Source organism: Eptatretus burgeri, chromosome 17 (assembly GCF_056783735.1).
Source record: "Eptatretus burgeri isolate ZD-2024b chromosome 17, Ebu_testis_v1, whole genome shotgun sequence".
NCBI lineage: Eukaryota > Metazoa > Chordata > Myxini > Myxiniformes > Myxinidae > Eptatretus > Eptatretus burgeri.
The window spans coordinates 36,782,310-36,805,187 of NC_140977.1; the positions used below are offsets into that span (position 1 = coordinate 36,782,310).

At 44.2% G+C, this 22,878-nt stretch overlaps 2 protein-coding genes across 8 annotated transcripts in view; one reads left to right on the forward strand and one right to left on the reverse strand.

Moving 5' to 3' along the window:
* LOC147009764 (actin-binding protein WASF3-like) overlaps positions 1-2,962 on the reverse strand; it is a 37,106-nt gene extending 34,144 nt beyond the window's left edge. Inside the window, exon 1 of one of the 2 annotated variants that reach the window (XM_085860817.1) lies at positions 2,810-2,962. The gene's annotated coding sequence lies outside the window, so the exon portion shown is untranslated. The remainder of the gene's footprint in view (positions 1-2,809) is intronic. The other variant, XM_085860818.1, reaches the window with a different exon arrangement.
* CAPSL (calcyphosine like) overlaps positions 2,496-22,878 on the forward strand; it is a 34,481-nt gene continuing 14,098 nt past the window's right edge. The window contains exons 1-2 of one of the 6 annotated variants that reach the window (XM_085860873.1): positions 2,496-2,583; positions 15,907-16,045. In XM_085860873.1, coding sequence (XP_085716999.1) covers positions 15,909-16,045 — 137 coding nt within the window. In that variant the 5' untranslated portion in view covers positions 2,496-2,583; positions 15,907-15,908. Of the gene's footprint in view, positions 2,728-3,013; positions 3,729-8,485; positions 9,331-15,906; positions 16,046-22,878 lie in introns of those variants that run through there. The other 5 variants (XM_085860872.1, XM_085860871.1, XM_085860874.1 and 2 more) reach the window with 5 other exon arrangements.

Genomic DNA, 22,878 nt, shown 5'->3' on the forward strand with positions numbered 1-22,878 from the left:
ACATGGCGTCGTAAGCCAGGCCTGTGTTAATTGGGAGTTGCATCTCGCTTGATGGTGAAGAAAGAATGATCGCGAGGATCGATGGTTGGAGATCACATGCAGCTATGTGCCAATAGGCAAGCTGGATTTGGCTGAAGGCTGCTTGAGGCTCCGCTCACACTGGTCGCCTATAAAAAGGACGGGAGGACCGCTTTCCTGAGAGTTGGTGATAGCTCCTAATGGTTCCTTACAGCTCCTGACCATTGGTTACAGCTCCTGACCGTTGGTGACGGTTGGACAGTTCCTGCTGGTTCTGCTCAGTACCTGGCTCTTGACGTACCTGATTCTTGGCGTCCCTGGTTCCTGGGGGTGACGATGTGACGCTGTCTGAAGCTATCGATGAAAACAGACCATGGGATAATCATTTCAATAAATAAAGATCTCTTCCAAATAAATAGAGTTGGGAGAAACCGTTTGGTTTTCCCAAATGGGCAATTATAGCCGACAATGTTGGGGTTTCATGCTAAATCGACTTCTCATGTGCCAATACAAATAAAAGCACACTGGTATCTTGTAATCCTCTTGGCCTGCATGTGATACATGTACAAGATTGTTCATGACCCTAAGATAATTTTAGAACCAAAATTTAACAGTAAACAATGATAGAATTCCATATGCAAGCCAATGGTCATTTTTCTATTGTCTTATCTACATTTTAAGTCAGGTGATGTTATATAACAAGATGACATGGTCCATTTATACAATGCTTTTCCATACACAAGCAAGCCTCAAATAAGAGTGAGGTGACAGAGGGTTAAAAAAAAAAAAATCAAAAAAGGCAACGAACTAACAATGGGGCTACCATTGGAAAAAAATAATCCATAGTAAATCTAATGTAATTTATTTAACTTATTTTGCGGCTCATACGATTTTCTATTTAATAATGTGACATTATATATTTAATAATATTGTACATATTAATGTTTGCCGTCATATGCTGGGTAGATTAATGTTAAGTGGCAATGGGATATCATGACTCCTCCGGGTGGTACACGTCACCACATGAGTCGTGTTGGCGATGTGCTCCAGAGCGTGCAATGAAATTGTACAATGTATCGCGAGCATGAGATCTGGATCCTTTAACACTGAACTCACAGAGGATAACAAGGTATGGGTTTTCCAGTCCACGTTCTGTTGGATATACAGTCGAAGCTTTGTCCTCTTTTTTTTTAATCTCTATTATAATACCAAGCTTGCACACTAAAAACTCGGCTCGCCGTCACACGATCCCTATGAAATTGCTGTGGCACTTAGCGGACATGCCGACAATGTTTGGGAAGTCTTGGCGTTCCATAGTACCACTTGCATTTTGCACAATGTGTATTTTTGTCATTCCCCGTGTACGGTCTGTGGTCTGCTACCAGCTATGTTTTACTGCTATCACGTGCATCGCTAGTATATATATATATATATAATTTTAATCAAACTGTAACCAGCCTGGCAAAGTTAAACTAGAAGGGTACTTAGTAGAGCACTACGTCCACATGGATCCAGATCTTCAGCAAAATCGAATTAAGTCATCTTTATCAGTTATCACACACCCAACCTGTTCACCAAGTTTCGCCCAAATCTGTCAACAACTTTTTGAAATATCGTGCTATTATATATCGTTGTTGGCCTCTCAATGGTGGTGTGCGCGTGTGTGTGTGTGTGTGTGTGTGTGTGTGTGTGTGTGTGTGTGTGTGTGTGTGTGTGTGTGTGTGTGTGTGTGTGTGTGTGTGTGTGTGTGTGTGTGTGTGTGTGTGTGGTTTATATGCCTGGCTTCCTTATTGGGATGACTGCAGTAATTGATTTTATTTTGATTTCACTTTCAAAAAAAACAAAAATAGTATCTGGATCCAGAAACGGATCTTCACCAAAAATCGAATCACTTCGTCCTCATCTCACACCCAATCCAACCACCAAATTTCATCAGAATCCGTCCATAAAACTTTTTGAGACGTCCTGCTCACAAATAAAACAGACGAGGGTGAAAAAGCAGAACGTCCGTCCACTTCCGGTGGGCGGGGACAACAAGAGCAAACCCCGCCTCTCGTACAACTGGCCACACCCCCTTCCGCTCCGCTTATTCTCCGCCCATTCCACCACAACGCCACACCCCTGTCTTCATCCGGCAGCTTCTTTCGTTCCACCCTTCCTGAATCTCTACCACTAGTTTTTTTTTTTTCTTCCTCTGTCCAAGTCAGAACTTACAAGAAATAAATCACGAACGTACAGCGTCTCGATAATATTTATTTGGATACAAAAATGCCATTTCTTCCTTTTTCCGTTTTCTAGGTCCTAGGCGGTGTATTGAAGTTAGGATTCGGATAACAGCGCAACAGCTTTAAAATGCGATTCCACTCAAGACGTCGCGAAATATCACACTCCGACGATGTTAGACGTTAATCACAGTTAAAAAAAAAAAGTCGATAATTATTAAATAAATAAAAATTTGGACAAGGAACATACCCAGACGGACTTTCACTTCCAAAATAATACAGAACGCCGTGTACGGTGTGTGCGGGTGTGAAGAGTTAAATAATTCGAAGTGGACACGGTGAGGTAAATCACACGGCGTGACGGTGCCGAGTTACAGAGATCAGTGCGGGTGAAGAGAGGGTTTGAATGCAAGTCGAGGTGAGTTCGGTGGAACGGGTGTGGCCGTGGAATTCCGTTCATTGCTGCTTGCAGACGAGGCTCAGAACGGTGAGCAGGGAGAGGGGCGAGCAACACGACGCACGAAAACACGTTGATCGAGATGAGAAACATTGAACGAACCGCTCCGTACCTGGCACTCGTCACCGTCTCCACTCTTCAGGGAACTCGTTCACAGAAACCTCTTCTCTTCCGCTTTGACACTTCGAGTGGACACCAGACACGTCCATAGCACCCTCTGGCGGCGTCGCAGGAGGAATTGCCCACAGAGACGGGATAAAAGGCCGTTTGGCCCTTTCGTTTGCGCGCGTTCTTCCTGGAAAGAAAAAAAAAAACCTGTCTGCTGTAATATTTAAAGAATAATGACGACGTTGGAGTAAAGAGCTGTGCATCATGTACGCTGACCCTTGCAATCGTCGGAGATAGAGAGAGACGAGGAATTATTTCACCTCGACACATACGCGAACTACCTCGCCATGGCCATCATACACCGGACAAGATAATAGTCCTCGCCGTTAATGAATAGACGTGTCGGTGCAAGGTTCGGGCATACAACATAAATTCGATTGGAACAGCTTTTCTCTTGTACCTTAAAATTTCCCTTGGAGTTAAAGGAAGAAACAAGCAATACGACTCAGAGATGGATTTAAGTTTTGCTGCCCCTGGGACATTCGAGTCGTCGAGGCCTCTTTCGCTCCCCCTACCACCAACCTTGAAATACAGTGGAAAGATAAATTTTTATTTTTTTTATAGAGCGTTACTGTGTATTGATCTATAAACATTTCACTGAATTAAAATTATACTGAAACATATATGAACTAGAACGGGCACTCACAGAGCGCAAACCTTCGCCGCCACTACTTTTTTTGTTCTTGGTATGAGTGTGGGGAACTGGTTTCATATGAATGGTCTTATGACACAAACCACATATCTATAATGTCATGACCCCCCCCTGACTTTCGGGGGCTACGGACTAAACAACAATCAACTCACGTCGTTTTGGCGAGTCTTCACTCGCAAGCTCGGTGAATACAACGTTTCAACAAGAGAAGGTAATCTCGTTTGATGCTGGTTTCATGCAAATTGAATAAGAATTGACTGAGTTATGCCGAAAACCGCATATTTTTCAAGGGCGTGACCCCCCCCCCCCCGACATTTTACCCCAACCGGTGACGTGTTATGACGTCATTGTGTCACAAGATTGGGCATTAAATTCTGAACATTTTGGTGCTGGGTTCATGTAAAGCGGACAAGAATTGACCGCGTTATGACAAAAACCGCATATTTTTCAAGGTCGTGACCCCCTGACCTTTGACCCCTAACCGCTAACAAGAATATGGGCGTCATTGTATCATATTGCATATCACAAAATGAGGCGTTGAATTCTGAACATTTTGGCGTTAGTTGCATGCAAATTGAATAAAAATTGACCGTGTTATCGTAAAAAGACGATTTTGACCTTGACCTTTGACCCGAATGATCCCAAAATCTAATCGAATGCTTCCTGGCTAATAACCAATCATCCCACCAAATTTCATGCAATTCGGTTTAATACTTTTTGAGTTATACGAATCACAATATTACAAATAAATAAATAAATAAGTAAGTAAGTAAGTAAGTAAGTAAGTAAGTAAGTAAGTAAGTAAATAAATAAATAAATAAATAAATAAATACACGCCGACCAAAACATAACCTTTCGCAGAATGCGAAGGTAATTATATACATTATACTGAATTATATACATATTACTGAATTATATACATATTACATATTATACATTATACTGAAAATTATACTGAATCACATACATATTACATATTATACATTATACTGAAAATTATACTGAATTATATACATATTACATATTATACATTATACTGAAAATTATACTGAATTATATACATATTACATATTATACATTATACTGAAAATTATACTGAATTATATACATATTACATATAATACATTATACTGAAAATTATACTAAATTATATACATATTACTGAATTATATACATATTACATATTATACATTATACTGAAAATTATACTAAATTATATACATATTACTGAATTATATACATATAAAAAAACAGCATGTTAATTAAAAGTAAAAATGTTTTAAAACTACAAGGGCACTCGGTGGTTGCGCATTCCTCTACCAAGTTGATTAGTTTACCTTTTGTATCCAACTGATGGGCCGGATCTGGATTCGGACCTGAACTAAAATTTAACCAACTTGTTCTTGTCAACTAACCAACTCACCCCTGAAGTTTCGTCCGAATCCGTGCATAACTTTTTCAGATATCGTGCTATATATGTCGTTTTAGCCCTATCATCTCAATGGTGAAAAATCACTTTAAAAATTCTCGGATCCAGATCTGGATTCGGATATTCACCAAAATCGAATCAATTCTTCCTTCTTACATATACAACCTGCTCACCAAGCTTCGTCCAAATCCGTCCACAACGTTTTGAGATATTTTGTTCACAAACAAACAGATGGGGGTGAAAACATAACCTCCGTCCACCTTCGGTGAGTGGAGGTAATTATCAGTTGGAGCTTAATAAAGTGATATATCGAATTGGTAAAGTGATTTTGACTGAACGTGAACACAAATTTATCAAAAACTGGATGGGGAAAGTCGAATTGCAAGCCTTACATAGCAGATGTGACCCCCATATACCACTTCCCTGCCTCTGTTAACTCTGAGTCAACAAGAGAATAAACGAGTCATGATACATTCAAAGTATACAGCCTCCATGCCAAATAAATAAATAACAATCCTCCAGCGCGCCACATCCCTCCTTGCAGCACATGGAGTCGGAATTTGGAGAGAGCGGTGTGCAATAATTGATTGATTAATTGATTCATTGCATAATTAAGATAAATCGATAATAATCGTAAAATAATAAATTTCTTAATCAATTGTCTTACAGCATACCGAAACCACCACTGTTTCATCCGAATCTGTAACTTTTTGAAAATGAAGTAATTAATCGAAAAATTAAATAATTATTTGATTCATCAATAAATCAAAAATACCCTTTATGGCCTTTATGTTCACTGTCGTGTCCAAATATCAGCTTCCTATCTTAAAAGGTGCCTGAGATATTGCCAGGATGAGAAATAAAATAAATAAGTAATTAATAAATCGATAATAATTATGTAATGAAGCAATTAATTAATTAATCAAAAAAAATGAAAAACACTTATTTTGCCAAAAACACATCTTCACTTGTGTCCCAAATTTCAGCTTCCTGGATCAGAGGATGGCTGAGAGAGATATCGCCTGGACAAACAAAAACAAACAAACAAACAAACAAGAAAACAAATGGAGTAAAAGCTGAGTACTCTCTTCCTTCAGCATCTGGTGATGACGTCATGCATCGCCGAGATACTAGCTTTATAAATAAATTAATGAATCGTATGTTTTTTGTGGGCCCCCTGGAGTTTGGACTTGGACAAATGTGCCGTTGGTCCTTCCCTAAATCTGGCTCTGATCATCCTGCCCATTTCCATCTATTGACCTGTATATACTGTTACGGCTGTGGAAATTCGCATTATACCATGAAGGGCCCGTAGGTGAGATATCTCTAAGTACATGTGGAGTTAGCCCCAAACCCATTGTCTAGAGGGAATATGTGATTCATTCGGGCTGCGACGCTTTGAGATAGCCGTTTTTCTGTTCTATCTTTATTTTTAACCAACCACGTCTCAACCGCCATCACACAACAACCACCTTCACCACCACGCCAGCCATCGTCACCAACTACAACAACGCCAACAGCCACGACCTTTACCTTCACAACTCAATCCCGCAAACATCGCATCACCGTCATTCCCAAACGGCACCGTAACCATCAAACCACCACCGAAAACCCTCCAACACCCTCACCTCTCTCCTTCTACGGCCATTCCCGCACCACCTGTGAACACTGAGCGTCGGGCTGTCTTGGGCTCGTTCAGCGATACGCACTGAGCCGCGAGTGCAAATAGCGGCCTTTCCGAGGAAAACTCAGATCACAAACGCTACACGCCCACTTTCCTCTGTCCAATTGGCGAGCATAGCTCCACCCCCGAGGTCATCCTGATCCGGATATTTGCATATCGTTTTCTCCTGCCGGCCTATAAAACGGCGAGCGCAAGGCGAATCGTGGCAGAGTGTAGCAGTAGCAGTGTGTGTCGGCAGGGCAGAGTGTGGCAGTAGCTGTGTGTGTCGGCAGGGCAGAGTGTGGCAGTAGCAGAGTGTGGCAGTAGCAGTGTGTCGGCAGGGCAGAGTGAGTCGTGTCATCGGTGTGGCAGCGAGTTGGGTTCTGCAGTCGGCTGAGAGTTGCGGGAAGAGGCAAAGGAGCTCGGGTCCGAGGCGAGAAGGACGGCGGTCGGCGACGAGGTCACGGTGTGAGATCGCTCGTCGCGGGACCCAAGCCAGCCAGCCATTCTCCTCCCCCAGGGCATCAACAATTCCCCCTTTCCCCCGCACTGAGATAGTGCAAAAAGGGGGCCCCGTTCCCACCCCACTCCAAACGTCGTGCCAACGAAACCCGCCAAGGAGCACGGAGTCGGGGCACAGCCACGCGGCCACATCTGCGGCTCGTCCGCCAACGCGTCACGAGGACGCGGGTAGGACCCCCCCCCCGGTCTCGCGGGCCTGGCCGCTCCTTCAGGTCACGCGCACATATTGGCCTACAGGCCCGTCTGCCCCCTTGTCTATGAGGGTGGCTTCTTTCCTTTGCTTTTGAGTGAATATGTGTTGGCGCAGTCTGTAAAGTAGAACTGTATAAGTGTTGCCGTGTGTGCGTGTAGTCGGTAGTAACTCTGTGTCATTGTTTCTTTTGTTTTAACTGCTATATGTGCATTTTGACTGTTTGGCTGTATATGTGTGCTTTCCGTGTGTCGCGTAATAAATGTGCATTGTGTGAACTGTTTTCCCGTTTCGCTTCGTCTTTTCTTTATTGACCCTCCATCCTGCTTCACGTAAAGGGTTCATAGTGGGCTTAATACGCCCGGTAATTAATCTGAACCATCCAGGTCAGCGATAACACCGCTCGGTTATCCCGATAGCACGGAACGGGCCGCCCAAGCGGTTCGTGTCCGGAGTCGACCTGCGGCGAGGTGCGATCGCCCGGTCGACCATTCGCGCAGGTACTTAGGTAGATCGAATTTGGCGAGCGACCCTATCCTGCACAGGTGGGCAATTGGCACCATCGTGGTGAGGTTAAACCCCCACCCATGACTAGCTCCCGGCGTTGGTCCAAGAGGGTCACGACAGAATTGTCCATTCCGGTGGGCGAGGCGGCCGCCATTCGAGTCGAGCGGCCGATCGCACGCCGGCGGGCACGAATTCGCAATAATACATTGCCTGCTACTTTGACCTGATATATCAGGACACCATGAGACCCCCTCAGTCTCATTCACGAAACTATATCACGTCCAGTGACAGGAGTCTGTGGCCAACCTTTCAATCCATTCATCCATCGGGACCATACTCTGTACAGAGCGTTGGTGCTGCCTCAGCAGTCTCCTTGGCTATTGGACACAATCCTGGACGGGTCACCAATCTGACACAGGAATACCAGCAAGCTGGCAGTCATTTTGCCGACCTCAGGATGACAGGCAGAGTCAACCCCACCTGGTATTAATTCAACAGCTGAACAGGATTTGAACTCAGGATCTGAGGATCCCAAGCCCACCACCGTAACCATGAAGCCAACATCAGGCATAACCTTTTATTAAAGAATAATAATTCAATAAAAGTGATTTATCTTCAGTCAAAAGACTAAAAATGTCGTAAAATGAATATGAAGACTTTTTTTCTGAATGTTGACAATTTTCTTTTTGAAAAAAACTTGAACATTTGTAGAAATTATGTTTGCTCAATAGACGTTATCACATTGCAGTTAATCAACCAAACGCCCCATTTGTTTTTCACCACTCATTCCCCCGTGTGATGGTTGAGTAGGTGTCGCGGTTAAGATGTCATGGCAAGTCTTTTGAAGTTGTCGTTTACAGTACATCCATTAAACAGCCGAGTAATGTGAAGTTTATTCTAGGATATCGAATTTTTAAAAGTTTGTGCCAATTGTCAACACGAGGTGGGGCTCAATAACTGTGGCTGCCTTTAGAGGAGAAGGAAAACTCTGAATGCCAACCAATGGTGGTGGTTTGGTTTTTACGAGCCGACCCTGTGGTAGTACCACCACCCACCATATAAGAACATTCAATAGCCTCGCCAATGGCTTGTCCCTTCCTCCACATACCATCCATAAAAAATGGAAGGATCCAAGTGTGCCAACATGAAAGGGGTGGTGGCTTCACATCTAATGCAGATTTGCATTGGGCATTCTGTGCCCAGGCTTGTCTTAATGGGTCCTCAGGTGCGCACGTCGCTACAGTTACCATGGAACAATAACCACGGGACAGCTTGCTCTTCTGAGGGTCACATGGCCATATTTCAGGAACAAAACCAAAGGATATACTAGTTTTACTAAAGGGTCGACTGGAAATCTCACATTTCTTTTGCTAGATCGAGACGCTGCCAAATCTCTTGAAAAATCAGTCATCACGCTCTGAACGGTAAACGTCCATCCTCATTCCAGATCCTCTGTCTCTTTGTATTCCCAACTGCATTACATCTACATCTGTCTGTGTGAGGTATGTTCGACCAACGTTGTGCTTTTATGAAATGTTTAATAATCCTGGCTCGAGTTGTGAAAAATTCCATTTGATATACCTTTATAAGGGCGTGATGTTTTCTTGGTACAAACCCATAAGAAAAACAGGACGGTACTTTAATACCTACATACCGGGGTAAAACCACGTCGACTGGAGAACATAGTGCTTACTGCTCACCATGGTAAATCTTACAGTAAAGTAAAGGATATGCTATCATCGTTTTTGTCTTTACATTTGGTCATAAATTGGGGTATCTAGTCTGTCGTACACCTTCTTCACTACAAATATCTACAGGGTGGTCATAATGTCTTGTCACCCCTTGTAAAAATTGTGACATTGCCTTTTTTTCAAATCAGCTAAAAACACAAGGGTTCTACAAGTTATAGCACATAAATTTGCAGTACTCTTTCACTTTATTACACATTTTACAGCATCCGGAATTGTAGCCATCCTGCACAGTGTACTGTGATACACCTAGGGCTTGCGCAAGATGGCCTCGTGGTACGCACACTCACCTCTAAGCTTTCTCACCTGGATTTGAATCCCGACCCAGCTATAAACTGTCATCCCGGTTTTTCACAGGCAGGGTGATTCATCAATGTGTGTGCCATCCCTGGGATGGACGTTAAACTAGGCGTTCCATCCATCGGAATTAGTTGGTGGACGTTAAAGATCCCCTGTGTGCTTCACGAAGAGTAGGCGAGCTGTTCGCAGCATCATGAACAAATTCGAAATTCGTCCTCCAACTCCTACTGGGAAGGAATGGAAGGCAATAACTCTTGCCAAGAAACTGCTTTGGCAGCACCGGTCCTCTGGAACAGAGTATGCAGTATGGTACCTTAAATGGTATATGGTGATGTCCCTCTGGAACATGGAACTGAGGTGCGTACTTTGTTACAGTAAGCTAAAGTTTGTGGATCTCAAAGTGTGAAGAACGTGACTCATGAAAAATCTTGTACATGTATCTAATGTAGAACAGGGACGTTAAAAGGGATTCGATGTACTTTTACATTAATTGCATGGACAGTAGCTGACAGTGCATGAGATTTGAATCTGCAATCCAATGCATCATGAACAAGCTGTAAGTGCTCAGAAGGGAATGCTGAACAGGCCAACATGAAATTACCGTTCCATATTTCTATAGTACTTGCTGCATAGGTTTTGGATGCTGAATCTTTAAAACAGTACTTTGTTTTGTGTGGTGTTATACATCTATTGGAACCTATTATGTTTATGATACACTAGTACGTGCCCGTATGTGCAAATAAATAAATAAATAAAAACTTTCAAACCGCATGCCAGAAACAACAACCACACAGGCCGTTCCTTCACTCTCACATGCCCGTACGTGCGTGGCCGTACGTGCAAAAAAAAAAAACAACAAAAACTTTCAAACCGTGAGCCAGAAACAACCACACAGGCCGTTCCTTCGCTCTCGCGTGGCCGTACGTGCAACCCCCCCCCCCCAAAAAAAAACAAAACAAAAAAAAAAACTTTCAAAACCACACAGGCTGTTCCTTCGCTCTCGCGTGGCCGCACGTGCAAACCCCTCCAAAAAAAAACAAACAAAAAAAACTTTCAAACAACCACACAGGCCGTTCCTTCGCTCTCACGTGGCCTTATGTGCAAACCCACCCCCCCCCCAGCCCACACACACACAAGCATTTAAAGGCCATTTTCTCCGCTAAAGCAGGGGTTAGCCCTGCGGGCCCCATGACAATCTTCTCCACTTTACCCTATTTTCTGCATCTCCCCTTCTTAATCCCCTTGCCCACATTTCTTCTTCCACCACCTTTAGCTAAGTTTTTCTTGGTTTTCCCCGTCCTCTACTTCCTACGACACTCATTTCCAACACTCCTCTCACCCAGTCACTTTCATCCTTCCTCAACACATGACCCAACCATCTCAACCTGTTTCTCTTCACAACCTCCATCACAGACTCTATTCCCATCATCTTCCGCAAGTCATCATTTGTCTTCCTCTCTCTCTCTCTCTCTCTCTCTCTCAACGATACTCCGCACATCCACCGAACCATTCGCATTTCCACCCTTTCCAGCCTTTGTTGCTGCTCCATGTTCAGTACCCATGTCTCACTCCCATAAATCATCGTACTCCTCACACATGCAGCATATACCTTTCCCTTCAGCTTCAACGACGCTCCCCTCTTCGTCAGCACGCCACTCAGTTCCCGAAACTTCTTCCATGCACATCTCACTCTAGCAATCGTCGAAGAGTCTGATCCACCTTCTCCATTCAGCATATCTCCGAGATAGCAAAATGTTTTCACCCCTTCCAGCTTCACACCATCTCCAAGATCCAACTCAACAATTCCTTCATCTGCAGCTCCCTCGATGCACACCTTACACTTGAATGTAGCTGCCACACTGGTTAATGACCCTCTCACCCCACTACATTTTCGATGAACCCATTCAGCACACATTGTACACTGAATGCAGTTCACTCCGACACCCTTCCTGCACACAGAACACGGCCATTTCCCAGTCCTTTCCACCTCACCACATGCTTTACCACTTGCCATCACCTTCGTCTTTCCGATATTCACCTTCAAACCTTTTGCCTCCATACATTCCTTCCACTTGTTCATCTTCTCCTTCAGTCCATCCATACTCTCTGCAATCAACACCAAATCATCTGCATACAGCAGCTCCCACGGTAAACCTTCCTTAACCCTCCGAGTCAGCACCTCCATCACAACTACAAATAGAAGTGGACTTGGTACCGACCCCTGGTGCACTCCTACCCTCACCTCAAACTCACCACTGTTCCCATCCTTCGTCCTTACAGCTGTGTGTGCTCTCTCATACATGGCCATCACTACTCTGATCAACCATTCCTCCACTCCTAACTTCCTCAATGCCCATGTCATAACTTCACGTGGAACCCTATCAAATGCTTTCTCCAGATCAACAAACCCAAAAAACAACTTCTTCCTCTTCTCCATGTACTTCCCCTGCAACTGCCTTACAATAAAAATTGCATCTGTCGTTCCTCTTCCTGGCATAAATCCAAACTGCATTTCATCAATCTTTACCTTCTTCCTTATCCTCTTCTCCAACACCCTTTCCAATACCTTCATTCCATGAATGAATGGTATTGGATAATAAATTCCAATAATTCTTCTTCATTCCAATAAAAATTCTTCATTCCAATAAATAATAACTTTATTGCTCTATTGGAGCCACAGTCCAGAGGGTCACCTTTCCCCTTGTACAGAGGGACGAGGGTACTCAGTTCCCAATCCACTGGAATGCGGCCTTCTTTCACCACCAGATTACAGATCTCTGTCATTCTCTTCACACCCCAACTTCCCGCTGCCTTCAACCTATCTCCCACAACTCCCGTCGGCCCTCCTGCTTTTCTACTCTTCATTGCTCTTATAGCTTCCTCAACTTCCTTCTCAGTTATCTTCTCTGCTGGTCCTAAAACTGGGTTACTCTCGATGTTGCTATCCCATTCATTTTCTACATTCAACAGCCTTTTCATATATCTCTTCCATCTTCCTTTAATTCCATCTGAATCCACAACGATTTGTCCCACTTCATCCTTCAAGCAACTCACCCCCGTCACATCAAACCTCTCTCTCGCTATCTTCTTTGCGATCCTGAATACCGCTCTCTTACCCTCCTCCGAATCCAAGCGTTCTCCAAACATTTTCCTATGGGCCTCCTGCGCCTTTGAAACCTCTTTCTTTGCAGCCTTCTTGGCTTCCTTATAGCTTTCATGTGCAGCCTCTTCTTCAACGGTATCCTTCGCCTTTTGCCATTCCTTGAACTTCTTCCTCTTCTCTTCAATCGTCTTTCTAACTTCATCACCCCACCACCATGTTTCTGAGTGCCTCGGTGGTCCTTTTGTCCATCCACATACCTCACCAACGGCTCCCAATAGACTATCTTTCATTGACATCCAACAAATTTCAAGCTCAACTACATCATCCTCAACCATACTCAGCCTCTCTCTTAATGCTTCTTTCACTGTCGCCTCTTTCAACCTCCACACCTTCATCCTCGGTTGGTACTTCACCCGCCAAATTCTCTGCACACCTTTCACCCTTACATCGCAGACAACCAGGTGGTGCTGCGAAACAGTCTCCTCCCCTGGGATCACCTTTGTGTCCCTGAGGTTTCCCCTATCTCGCCGATGCACCATCAGGTTGTCAATGGTTGTCGTCAACCCACCTGACGTGTATGTAATAAGCTTATTATCCACTTTATGGAATTGAGTATTACAGATCAGCAAATCAGCTCCATCAGCAAACTCCAAGATCCTTTCACCTTCTCCATTTCTCACACCATATCCATAACCCCCATGGACTCCCTCAAAACCGTCTGGACTCCTTCCCACATGTCCATTCAAGTTTCCTCCTTTCACAACAACTTCTTCATCTTTCACATTCTCCATCAACTTCTCTATCACACACCAGAACATGTTCTTCTCTTCATCGCTTTGACCGACCTGCGGGGCATATCCCGAGATGACGTTCACCAAGAGATTTCCGATCACAATTCTCACCATCATCAACCTTTCACTCACTCTAGTCACACTCACTACACTGTCTACAAACTCCTCAGAAAACATGACACCAACACCATGCACACCTTCCGGGCACCCTTGCCACATAAACTTGTACTTCTGCCCCTGCCTTCCCTTCACCATTCTCACACCACTTCCCTTCCACCGTGTCTCCTGCACACAACATATGTCCACTCTTCTTCTGACCAATGTTTCAACCACTTCTCCTGATCTCCCTGTCATTGTCCCCACATTCCATGTACCAAACCTCAGAAACCGATCTCCACGTGGGGCATCAGACGATTGGTCATCATAAATGGAAAAATTTCCTCCCTTGCTTCGATCGGGTTCCCCACCTTGAGTTTTAACGAGAGGGGGTGAGGACCCCCACGGGGTACTTCGGGCTGTACCCTGCCCATCAGTTGTACTCATCATGGTTTCCTTTTGAGGCGATGTTTTTATGGCCGGATGCCCTTCCTGATGCCAACCCTTTTAGTCGCCTCTTACGACATGCAGGGATACGGTGTACCTATTCTAACCGGGGCACCCCCCCCCCAAAAAAAAAACTTTCAAACAACGACTCTCGTAAAAACTTGTAGATGACTGGATTGGGGCATTGTGTTTATCTATTAATGCGCATAAGAAATCGAGAAATTATTACAATACAGTAAGTCATCACTATCCGGAAGTGGTGCGTGCCCGTACGGAATGTTCACTTGCATTCCATTAATTATCGTTTGTAATTATAACTGCTGTGATACTTACACACACAGAGTTAATTAAAATCAAGTTTACCTCCCTGTCTTTGCTTGACATGACATTCGCTGCCATTGACCATTGCCACTCCTACCCCACGGTAACTGAGGCACCGATCCCCATCGTAACTGGCACGGCACGTGATGTCATCGTCGGCCGGCCGCGCATCGGCATCCGCAGCCACGCCCACGCAGCAACGTGTCCTGTCATTGGTTGGTAAATAAATGGCCATAACTTGGGAAGCACTTGTCCCATTAATATCAAACCTTGAAAAGGCACATCCACAGGGCGCCAGCAATATACCTGGCAAGTTTCAATTAGATCGGACCAGTGGTTGTCGAGAAACAGCGGACACACACACACACACACACACACACACACACACACACACACACACACACACACACACACACACACACACATTGCTGGAATTTGATATCTATCTTCATAATGGGGCCTGGCAAGTCTATGTGACATATTCCAAGTTTACCATTTTAAAATCCAGAAATCGTACAACTGACACCAATGTACAGTGTGGCCTGAAAGTCGCTTTACCCCTGCAAAATTTCTCGCACCTCCCTCTCTCCCTTCCCCTCCACCATCCCCTGCCATGGTGTGTGGCAACACTGATTCATTGACATGTGAGTCAGTAGAAAGCTCGACGGCGCAATAAAGCCTGTATATTAAAGGAGTTTAAGAATGAATGGTTGTGGATCCGCCCTTTGGAGAGGTTCTGAGCTGAAAGGATCAAAACCTCGATGAAAAATGGTGCCCAGCTGATGATCAGGGCAGTTGGGAAATCAATCAATTGCTTCTAAGTTAAGGTTATAACTTCAAATAAAATAGCTTTTGTAAGTACTTACCACTACATTGTGTGTGTGTGTGTGTGTGTGTGTGTGTGTGTGTGTGTGTGTGTGTGTGTGTGTGTGTGTGTGTGTGTGTGTGTTCGTGCAGGTGCGCGCCCCCGCATGTGTGTATTGTTATGTCTGGCTTCCTTATTGGGACTACAGTGCAGTAATTGGTCTTTATTTTGATTACTGGGGAGGGGTAAAGTAACTTTCAGGCCACACTGTACAGTAAATCACCAGTGGATGCTAGATTTGTTCATGATGAGACCTCATCATCTAAAGATTTGGACTTAACGTCAATCAACACACGCTCGAGATCTCAAAGGACTTAAACAATTGGCTTGCCAGGACTTCTCAGATCCCCACTGGTGATTTTCATCTTTACAATTGTTATTCTTTCTTCTTTTTCTTTTTCCTCCAGCAATGCCTGGTACTGCCCGCCATGACCGCGAGATGGTGAACGATGCTCGGCGCCGCCTGGCCACTTGCTCAGAGCCGCTCGAGCGTCTCCGGCTCCTCTGCCTTGCTCGTGGATCCGCTGGGATCAAGGGGTTGGGCAGGTAATTGAGACACTGTTTGGGCACTTTCCTCAACCTATCCATACCAGCATACCACTTCGGCCATGGGCTACTATAGCTGCCCGTGCACGCACTCCCCTCCCCCCACCCCTCCACCACCCCTCACCCCAACAAACCTGTGGCACAATTTTCTGATTCTGATCCCCTAGAGTATGGGGTGCAACAAAAGGCAAGTAATTTACAAAAGCAGACACAGAGCAGACTTATCCTGTTATATCTTCTCCAATCTTAACTTGTACGACGACAGGCAGCAAAACACACACACACACACACACACACACACACACACACACACACACACACACACACACACACACACACACACACACACACACACACACACACACACACACACGATGAAGATTTGATTGCCAGAAGGAAGGAGAGCAGATGAGGACTAACAGCCTCTCAATACCTGGCATAGTCGGCCGACCGCGCAACCCAGTACGCTCTGGGGAATGCGCTGCTTGACCGGTCACACCTTAAGAGTCGGCACGTTATCTCCTGCTTAATCACTTAACCGGGGCTCGTGGAAACGTGTGCTCCGCACTGGGCCAGAAGGACGTTTGTCGCACACCAACCCCTAGTGTAGATACAGCGACAGTGGACGAGGTGCTGTGAAGAGAGGGCAGAGAACAGAGGCGTAAGAGAGGGCGAGGCAAACAGGTGGAGAAGTGGGTGAGGTAGAGAAGAGCAGAGAGAAAGGGTGAACAGCTTCGCGATCCGCCTTTTATATGCCCCGGGCAAAGGGTGGGGTGACGACCCAAAGCAACGCGCCATCACCCGAATAGTGCTCCCCTATTGGGTCCCGGCCCTACCCCGCCAGGCTCCTGGGGCCGGAAGCGGTCTCATTCGCATGTCTGGCTCGACACGACCCGGAGCCTTGCACCGAATTCCCAGGCCGTGTTCTGGCAACTGGGCGAGGGTCGTGTCTGTCTGGCGACTGGACAAGGGTCGTGGCAAGCTGTGGTTGGTGCTGTTAATGTGCTTGGCCCGTCCCCGTGCCACATGGCCCAAGCGGCCTGGGCCGTGCAGCATGCCTCTGCTTGGTGGTGAACTGTATCGATGCGGAGGTGCGAGGAGGTGCACGATGACCTTTCCCATGTGCGAGAGATGTTGGTGGTCGAGGTGGTGAGCGGAGGTTGATCAAGATGAGACGCGGTTGTAAATTGGCGCGCAGATTTGAGTGAAAGGGCATGCCATGCGCACGCTGGGCAGCGAGTTTGTTCATGTGGTGATTCTTTCATAGGTGGCTGCCTGGGTGCTGTGTCTGCTTCAATCTGTACCATGGCTAAAAGGAAAGGGTTGGATGGAAATCAGAATTGAAGAGAAGATAGAGATATAATTATTTGACCTACCTATTAGACCAACGCAATGCACTTCACCCCGTTAACCCACGAGACATGAGGGGAAGGTCTGACTGCATGAAGGCTAACGAAATAACTGCTTGGGGATCACTATGTTGGGTGCCATTGCCTTAGAGGCATGCGGTTTTGCAGAACCACAACAATACCTTACAATCGCTCACAGCATCCACATTGAAGGCAGCAATAAATGATGATGCAGTCAATAACTACATCCAGGGTTACTTGCAATATAGAGTGGATGAATATAGAATTCAATATAGAATGAAGAGTGATGTGTGTAGTTCGATCATTCATTCCCAGAAACCGCTGTGCTGTCACTAAAACGATGGAGGAAACATTCATGAGGAAAGCCAAATCTCATGGTGGTTCTGGAGGGGGTGGAATTGGTGTTTCTGAGGTTCTCAGCAACCATGATGCATACCAAAGATGGGTGAGAACAACACACAATCAATGTCAATATGTCAACACCACACTGAACATGGCTGAGATTCTGACAGACAACCTCAATGGAACAATGCATCGTGATGTATGACCCACATAAATCCTGAAGAGAGAAGTATGAAACAGATGAACTGGAGGTGTTCACTTGTACCAATCTATGGTCACGCTCAAGTGCATATGGTCAATGAACTGCGACATGTCAGCATAAAGGAGCTCTCTGTCAAGGAGGACCAACTCAATCTTTCAAAGAATGTGGCTCTGAGAACACTAACACCATGTCGAAGAAGACTAGAGTAGCACATAAGGTGAGTGAACTATCAGATTGGAATCTGGAAGAGGGCCCATAATCGCTAAACCGGATATTCCAGATGTAACGGTTGCCCATGGATAGGAGTTCAGAGAGATGGCAAGCTAGAGCCACTATGGTACGTTGGAAATGTTCTGCCACAACAGCTCATTGATATCATCGACGAGCAACTAGACTCTGACGATGTGGACTCGGATGACTCGGATGCAGAACTGCCAGATGTTCCATATCAGTTTGGTGGAGATAGCACCAGCAGTGATCGAGATGGACAATGTTCACCAGTGAATGAAGTCTGTGCCCCATTCATGATATTGAATGCATTACCCAGTATATCCTGCCTGGTGGTAGCTTGTTCATTTGTTAATGTGCATACATTGTGTCGGGCTTGTTTCACCCTCCATGATATTCATCATGTTTATGACCACATGTTACATCAGAGAAGCATAAAATATAGAATTGGTGCATATGAGTTGTTGCTGTCATAACTTGCCATAACCTTGTCAGTTTATGTCACAGAATCATAGTTGTGGGACAAAATGTTAGTTATATGGAGACGATTTATTTTAATATCTGACTTGGATGAATAATGTCTCACATATGCACTTCAAACAAAAGTAAATGTAGAAATTTGATAATTTTCTTGACGCGCCGGATGTGTACATGTGGCGCGGGCATATATAGTCCGGTAACTCAGATGAAATGTTTCTGAAACATGATAATATTGATTTCAGAAGAACCAGCAGAAGCTAAGCTTTCATTTTGGTACCTCATTTGTATGTAGTACTGCTATACTGACCTCACAAATTACCAAAGAATGAAACTTGGAAATTGAGTGTGACGCGAATCAACAACGGTGGCATTTTGAGGGTACCTCTAAATATTGAACCAAAATGACAACTTTATCCCAACTTATGCACTGTTAACATTTGATTTGATGTTCTGGATACTCAAGGGCATCAAAATATATATATATATATATATATATATATATATATATATATATATATATATATATATATATATATATATATATATATATATATATAGTGTCAGAGGTTTGTGGAGGGAGGGGGGGGATGCATGGGCAGTTATAGTAGCCCATGGCCTATCTCATGACACGTTACAACCTTATATACCACTCTTGGCCGAGCTATGTATTGTTTGTGGGAAGAATTGGTAAACGACAAATTTGCAAAACTTCGAACTCATTTTTGGGTTGGTTATTTTAAATGTAACACTCAAGTGAAGTTTCTGAATAGAAAAAGATATTTGATTCAATATGACACTATCACATTACCGTGACCTCCCTCCCCCTCCAACAATGCGTAACCAGCACCACCCCCCCCCCAGACAATCAAACACACACACACACACACAGTTACAGTTTTACTCTGAGTAAACTCACACATGCAATTCTGACAACTGAACACAAAAGCCTCATCCTCCTCCTCCTCCCATTTCTGTCCCATTTTTGCTCTCAGCCCCTCCCTCCACTCCCAAGTTCTCACAGCTAAGGCTTCAATCCCTTCCCCACATTCAAGCCATCAAATCTCTCTCACCCCCTCCCCCCACCGAAAGTCCTTGACCCCCTCCCCTTCGAAGCTCGACCCCCCCCCCTGCCCTTCAAAGCTGTCCCATATTTACCCTCACCCTCCTGCTCATAAAAGTAAACAGGCATCCCCATGTTGAAACAGTAGAACATGTAACGCCTTCCGCTCCCCTATTATGCCATCACCGACTTCACAGAAACCCATCACAATTTTAAGAGAAAATAGTCATAAATAATGGAAAACCTGCAAAAACACCGCAGTAAAAATGCCGCTGGAAGCCTGCTGTTGGCTCCACTCATGAATTTATAAGCCTGGTGTTGGCTTCGTGGTTAGGGTGGTTGGCTTGAGATCTTAGGGTCCTGAGCTTGAGCCCTGTTGGCCACTGAATTAACACCAGTTGGGGTTGACTCAGCCTGTCATCCTTCCGAAGTCGGTAAAATGAGTACCAGTGTACTGGTTTAAATGATTGTACCTGCGCTGTTCCACGCCTGCAACCGCAGTGCGGTAATCTTCATCCTGATGAAGCAGCACTCATATGGAAGGAAGGGAGAGAAAAGGTGATGCTTAAGGATTCTAAAAGGTAGTTCTTAATGGTTCCTAAATTTGTGGCTGTAGTTTAGAAATTGTGGGTGGAGTCAGGCGAACTGTCCAACCAACATGTGGAACTCGCATGGACGCATGCACACACAGCTCCTTTTATAGCATAGATTAAAACGTGCTTGGACAAGCATCTTCAGGTTATTGGCAAGAGATAAAGCTTGATGAATAGGGTTGTGTAGGAGGTCCCATAACCTTGTGCAGGTGATTGGGACACCATAGTGGGATTTCTGTAGGCAAATAGACTGGATGGAGCCTCCTCTCTCGGCAAGAACTCTGAGAAGCCATGAGAATTGAACGTCCACTCATGAAGTCAATGCAATAAGGCTCCACCTACTTCACCACCAAGCCCATAATCAGAACTCTATGAAGACAGAAAAGGTATGGTCCCGTTGGTTACCATTTTTTATGCACTTTTCAAATTGCAGAAGCCTTGGCTTGAGTTTTCGCTTTGGTCCTTGTCGAGGTCCTGATGTGTCCTTCCTTTTGAGGCTTGTGTGATGCAACGCAGCATTTGAGGACCAACCTTATTATTGTTCAATAACCTTTCTGCTTCCCTGGGATTTTTTTTGACTTTTTTTGTTGGTGATTACTCCACCATGTGCAAAATGGTCCACCATGCTTCTGAGAGGCATGACCTGCAAAAAGAGTCTTTAGTCAGCTACCTGGAACAGTCTTTCAATGCATAAAAGTCCAAAGCTCTCAATCTGTTTCTCAGTAACAATAATCTGTTGATACCCCAAACCCCCCTCCCTCTCCTCTCTTCTGTGGGTAATCCATGGGAGAGAAGCAATGTCTGGAGTTCCTCGGCCTTGCTCTCAGATGTTACCTTCCTACATCTGACCATGTTTCAAACTGGCTTCCACAGACTATAAGTTGACTGGTACCTTGGTATTCTCCACAGATTCATGCAGACCTTATTACATTGCACGCACAAGGGTTTTACCGGAAGTACCTTTCAGTATGGCTCCTCACTTTGCGCTGCTGCACATGTTTTCCATCACCCTCCACTCGAGATGGTGAAAACCGAGTCCAAAGCTCTTTATATTTTTGGCAATCTCGTGGCAGGAAGCCATGTCTCAGGGTCTGCTTCTCACTCACTGTAGACAGTTTGGTGGACTCACAGTTTTCTTTTGTCTCACTTCTTGCCTGACTTCACTTGCCCTTTCTTCACCACTTCCTTCCATCCACCCCAAGCACCCTCCATCACTTTGGTTGCATTTATTCTTCCAGAAACCCACACCTGTTTACTCTCCTTAAGTTGAAGCCAGATGCTTAATTTGCATTCGTTCATCCTTTATTGTCTTATCTGTAGAACCAAATCCTTGTAACTAATACCTCGTGTTCTTCCCTCCTGTCTTTCAAGAGTGCCATAATTAACTCATCACTTCATGCTTCCTCTCATTATACCCACCCTCAATCTCTTCTACTCTTGCTGATCTCCTATTCCTCCCCCTCCTCCCTTTTCCCATCTTCCCTTCCTGGCACTACTCAACTACTCACTTGCAATGTTTCCTTGCATTTATTTGCCGATTCCCCTTTGACTCTAAATCTGTCGGCCTGCTGCCTTCTTTTGTGTAGCTCCTTCATGACCCTAGACTTCTGAATATAAATGAAACATCCCAGTGTATTCATTTTCCCCAGAAGCTGCTTTATCATCCCTTAAACTTGCTCTGGGTCAGTAACTCGTGACTTCAGAATACGTATTAGCACTACCTACATCATTAATAATTTTAAAACTATATTTAAAGGTTCATTTAGAAAAATTTTGACATGATCCATCGACAAAGTACAGATGCAAAAAAATGGCCACATATTTGACCTTTCTCCCTAACTCCCCTCCAATGCATTTCCTACCCTACTGCTATATATATATATATATATATATATATATATATATATATATATATATATATATATATATATATATATATATATATATATATATATATATATATATATATATATATATATATGTATATTTTTTTCTCAATTTTGGTGTCTTTCTTGCCCCCATTTTTTAATTTTGCGAATATAATATCTATATGGCCCAACACATCCTTTTCCTTCACATGAACATCACATTTTGGCACGATGACCTTAACACGATGACTCTCCAGACATATGCTAGGTGTTTCATGCACAATTGTTTGACGTTTCGATTTTTATTGATCAAAACAATCAGGTAGTTGTAGAATACCATAACAAATGTATTGTTAAATAAATATTGAGAAAATATTCAACGATATTCGTAATTAAAGGCAGGTTTAGGGTTTACGGTATTTATATATTTTTAATGGTAAGTTAGTGTAATAAATGCCGAATGATTAGTGGAACGTCTGTTGTAGAAAAAAAAATGTCTTAATTGTTCATGTTGTTTCAAGTGTTGTTTGTGTTTGTCTGAACTTGCAAACATTAAGGTATGTGTGGGTTGTAGGAATGGGAAAAGCATTGAACATCCATCATGGTTATTCCCTCCGTCACCAGAGGTTTTGTCTGTGTCGGTTTCTTTGTTTTGTCTGTCTGTCTGTCTGTTTGTCTGTGAGCATGATA